Source organism: Chiloscyllium plagiosum, chromosome 1 (assembly GCF_004010195.1).
Source record: "Chiloscyllium plagiosum isolate BGI_BamShark_2017 chromosome 1, ASM401019v2, whole genome shotgun sequence".
In the NCBI taxonomy this organism is placed as follows: Eukaryota; Metazoa; Chordata; class Chondrichthyes; order Orectolobiformes; family Hemiscylliidae; genus Chiloscyllium; species Chiloscyllium plagiosum.
Genome location: NC_057710.1, coordinates 56,604,568 through 56,608,977, shown reverse-complemented (window position 1 = coordinate 56,608,977; position 4,410 = coordinate 56,604,568). Strand labels below are relative to the sequence as shown.

Below are 4,410 nucleotides of genomic sequence, written 5' to 3'. Positions count from 1 at the left end.
CCCTACTATAGGAAAGATAGAGGCTTTGGAGAGGGTGCAAAGAAGGTTTACCAGGATGCTGCCTGGACTGGAGGGCTTGCCTTATGAAGAAAGATTGAATAAGCTTGGACTTTTCTCTCTGGAGAGAAGGAGGACGAGAGGAGACCTGATCGAGGTATACAAAATAATGAGGGATAGATAGAGTCAATAGCCAGAGACTTTTCCCCAGGGCAGGATTGACTTGTACGAGAAGTCATAGTTTGAAGATATTCGGAGGAAGGTATAAAGGAGGTAGGTTCTTTACACAGAGAGTTGTGAATGCATGGAATGTATTGCCAGTTGAGGTGGTAAAGTGAAGTCATTGGGGACATTTAAGCGACTGCTGGACATGCACATGGATAGCAGTGAGTTGAGGGGTACGTATATTTTACATTAGGATTAAGTCTCGGCACAACATCGTGGGCCTTAGGGTCCTTTCTGTGCTGTACTTTTCTATGTTCTATGAGGGGAACGGAATACAAAAGTAAATAGATTATACTTCAGTTGTACAGAGCACAGGTGAGACTGCACTTGGAGCACAATGATTTATTTAAAAGAGGACGTCAATACATTGGAAACAATTCACACGTTTACTAAACTAAACCTGGAATTTGCAGGTTATCTTACGTTGAAAGGTTGAACAGGCTAGGCTTATGTATGCTAGGGTTTGAAAGTGCAAAGAGGACTTGAATGAAACATACATATGGGGTCTTGAGAGGATTGATGTGAAGGGACAAAATGAGGCAAAGGTTTTACTCTCAGAAGGTAACAGGTCTTTGGAACTCTCTTCCTCAAAATGCAGTGAAAGTAGAGTATTTCCATTTTTTTAAGGCATAGGTGGATAAATTCTTTATAAGCAGTGGAGTAAACAGTTGTCAGGGGTAGATAGGAATACAGATTTGAGATTACAAACAGACTAGCCATGACCTTATTAAATGGTGGAGCAGGTTCGAGGGGCCAAATGTCCTTCTCTTGCTCCTTCTTTTTATGTTCAAATATGTGTATACATCAACATTAGTTCAATCTTTTACCTGTCTGGGCCAAGTGGGCAGCTGCACATTTGCAGTATTATAGGCAGCATTCGTTTGAGCCAGAAGTGTACTTCTAACCTTGTAGACACATTGATATATTTCCACAAGTCTCTCACTGGGTTGGCACCTGCAAATACAATAAGAAGCATCGAGCAAATTATTTGTTTTTGAGTGAAACTGTAAGTCTTGTATGTGCCAAAAGATGGAGAAATACCAGAGAGTAGTCAGTGCCACTGGACTAGTAATCCAGATGCTCAGGCTAAGGGTACGGGGTCATGGGTTCAAATCTCAGCAGGTTGAATTTAAATGAGATTAATAATATCTGGTACTAAAAGTTATTCTCAGTCATGGTGACATCTAAGTCATCATTAATTCTTGTGAAAAACAACTCTCGTTTACTAATGTCCTTTAAAGGGAAGAAATCTACCATCTTCACCTGGCTTGGCCCACATGTAATTCCAGGTTCACAATAATGTGCTGTGCTTTTACCTGTCCTCCAAGAAATTATTTATTTCAAGAGCGAATAGTTGCTATGAAAGAATGTGTCTTGAGAAACTGCACTGCCATTTGAGTTAAAAGTACTCTCAGGACTGTCACCTACTTTCCTGTCTAATAAACATATCAACATATGGGCGGCACGGTGGCACAGTGGTTAGCACTGCTGCCTCACAGTGCCAGTGACCCGGGTTCAATTCCCGACTCAGGTGACTGACTGTGTGGAGTTTGCACGTTCTCCCCGTGTCTGCGTGGGTTTCCTCCGGGTGCTCCGGTTTCCTCCCACAGTCCAAAGATGTGCAGGTTAGGTGAATTGGCCATGCTAAATTGCCCTTAGTGTTAGGTAATTAGGGGTATGGGTGGGTTGCGCTTCGGCGGGTCGGTGTGGACTTGTTGGGCTGAAGGGCCTGTTTCCACACTGTAAGTAATCTAATCTAATCGAAAAACATAAAATAAACTAACCATGTTTCAACACTAAACAAGAAACAAATGTATTGCAAATAAATCAGTTTTAATCACATACAAACAAAGAAAAGTTAGCAACTTATAACTCCTCAATTCAAAACCTACCCATTTTTAAAACCCCTATGCAGACAGACAAACAAAAAAAAGATGCTATGGACAAAAGAAAATCAAAAAGGAAAAATAGTCCAACAGCACCAGTCCATAGGATTCAACGAGGTCTACTCTCACTCATTCTGATCTTTCTTTCCAAGTCCTTTCAGTTCTTTACTGTAAACAAAGAGCAGTTCGCACATTAATTACTCAATCTTTCAGTCATAGAGATGAACAGCATGGAAATAGACCCTTTGGTCCAACTTGTCCATGCCGACCAGATATCCTAAATTAATCTAGTCCCATTTGTCCCATATCCCTCTAATCCCTTCCTATTCATATACCAATCCAGATGCCTTTTAAATGTTGTAATTGAACTAGCCTCCTCCACTTCCTCTGCCAGCTCATTCCACACACGCATCACCCTCTGCGTGAAAAAGTTACCCCTTAGGTCCCTTTTATATCTTGCCCCTCTCATCTTAAACTTATGCCCTCTAGTTTTGGACTCCCCCACCCCAGGGAAAAGACCTAGTCCATTTATCCTATTTGATGCCCCTCATGATTTTATAAACCTCTATAAGGTCACCCCTCAGCCTCCAATCTCCACGGAAAGTAGCCCTGGCCTCTCCCCATTGCTCAAACCCTCCAGCCCTGGTAACATCTTTGTAAATCCTTTCTAAACCCTTTAAATTTCAAGTCACTGTCAGAGGCAGCAGCTTATAAGGAACTGGTGAGAGATATACTGGTTATCTCCAATTCTTTGTAACTTCTCTTCAAGCAGAAAGATACTGCTGCCTATTTAAAGGTGTGGAGGCTCTATCATCCACATGCAGACTGTCCAACTGCCCAGAAGCCAGAGAGTTGCTATCATGCTGAATACTCCTGACTCCCTCAACTGACCCCGATTGTAACAAAATATCAACACACTCAGAGCAAAGCTGTCCTGAACACAAACCCATCATGCTGATGAATCCAGCAATCCTCCCTCCACTGCTGAACAAAATAACAGTGCAAATACAATGCACAAAAAGGTGCTAGAAATCATTGAAAACTATAACATCTCATTTGACAGTTTCCTTGGTTCAAGTCAGAATTCTTTTCTTATTATGGTCCAAAAATAAAAAGATGTGGCCATTACCAAGAATCATGCCAAAAATGTGACATATGGAAATATGCCTGCACCATGCTTCTGACGTAAAGACAAATCACTAATAAACAAATCACTTTTTGAAAAAAAAGACAAATGGTTTTATTTCCCTGTCCTGACATTTTTTCCCCATTTCCCAACCATTTGGTTCTATATGGTTGGATGTCAGCTCATATATTGCTGAAGTTGCATTCTTTCTACTTACATGCCAGACTTATTCTAAGCTAAAGATAAGGTGGGAGGTGCTGTTTATCAGGTTTGAGATGGCATAGGGTAGGAGGGTCAGAATCAAGGGCAGAGGGTGGCAATTTTGAAGGCAAGTGCAATGTTGGCATTAATTGAGGGGGCAAGAGTGGGGATGTACAAGAGTCTGATCAGACCACATTTGGAATGTTGTACATTGTTTTGGACTCCATATCTAAGAAAGGACATGCTGCCCTTGGACAGGCTCCAGAGGAAGTTCACAACAATGATCCCAGGAATGAAGGGCCTGTGTATGAGGAGGAGTTGAAGACTCTGAGTCTGTACTCAATGGAGTCTAGAAGGATGAGGGGGAATCTCACTGAAATTTATAGAACACTGAGAAGCCTCAACAGAGTGGAGGTGGAGAAGATGTTTCCACTAGTAAGACAGACAAGGACCCAAGGTACAGCCTCAAAGTGAAGGCATGAGCCTTCAGAACTGAGATGCAGAGGAATTTTTTCAGCTAGAGGGTGGTGAATCTGAGGAACCCATTGACGCAGTGAGTGTATTTAAGACAAAATAGATAGATTCTTGATTAGTGAGAGGATCAAAAGGAATGGGGAGAATGGAGGAGAATGGTGTTGAGAAACATATCAACCATGATCAAATGGTGGAACAGACTTGATGGGTTGAATGGTCCACTTCTGCGCCTATATTTTATGGTCTCATGGCTCCATTACAAGCACAGTCAGGAGAATTTATAATGAAGAAAATAGAAATGGCAGAGACGTTTATACTGATACTCAAAGTTTGTGCGAAGATTTGTAGCTCGGGTGCTCGTTGCTGTGGTTCTGTTCGCCGAGCTGGACGTTTTTGTTGCAAACGTTTCGTCCCCTGTCTAGGTGACATCCTCAGTGCTTGGGAGCCTCCTGTGAAGCGCTTCTGTGGTGTTTCCTCCGGCATTTATAGTGGCCTGTCCCT

General features: G+C 42.1%; 1 protein-coding gene across 3 annotated transcripts in view; it reads right to left on the bottom strand.

Moving 5' to 3' along the window:
• The window catches only part of LOC122548398 (probable E3 ubiquitin-protein ligase HERC1), a 349,687-nt gene that overhangs the window by 228,486 nt on the left and 116,791 nt on the right, over nt 1-4,410 (bottom strand). For all 3 annotated transcript variants that reach the window (XM_043687001.1, XM_043686981.1, XM_043686991.1), the window contains exon 21: nt 1,050-1,176. In XM_043687001.1, coding sequence (XP_043542936.1) covers nt 1,050-1,176 — 127 coding nt within the window. The remainder of the gene's footprint in view (nt 1-1,049; nt 1,177-4,410) is intronic.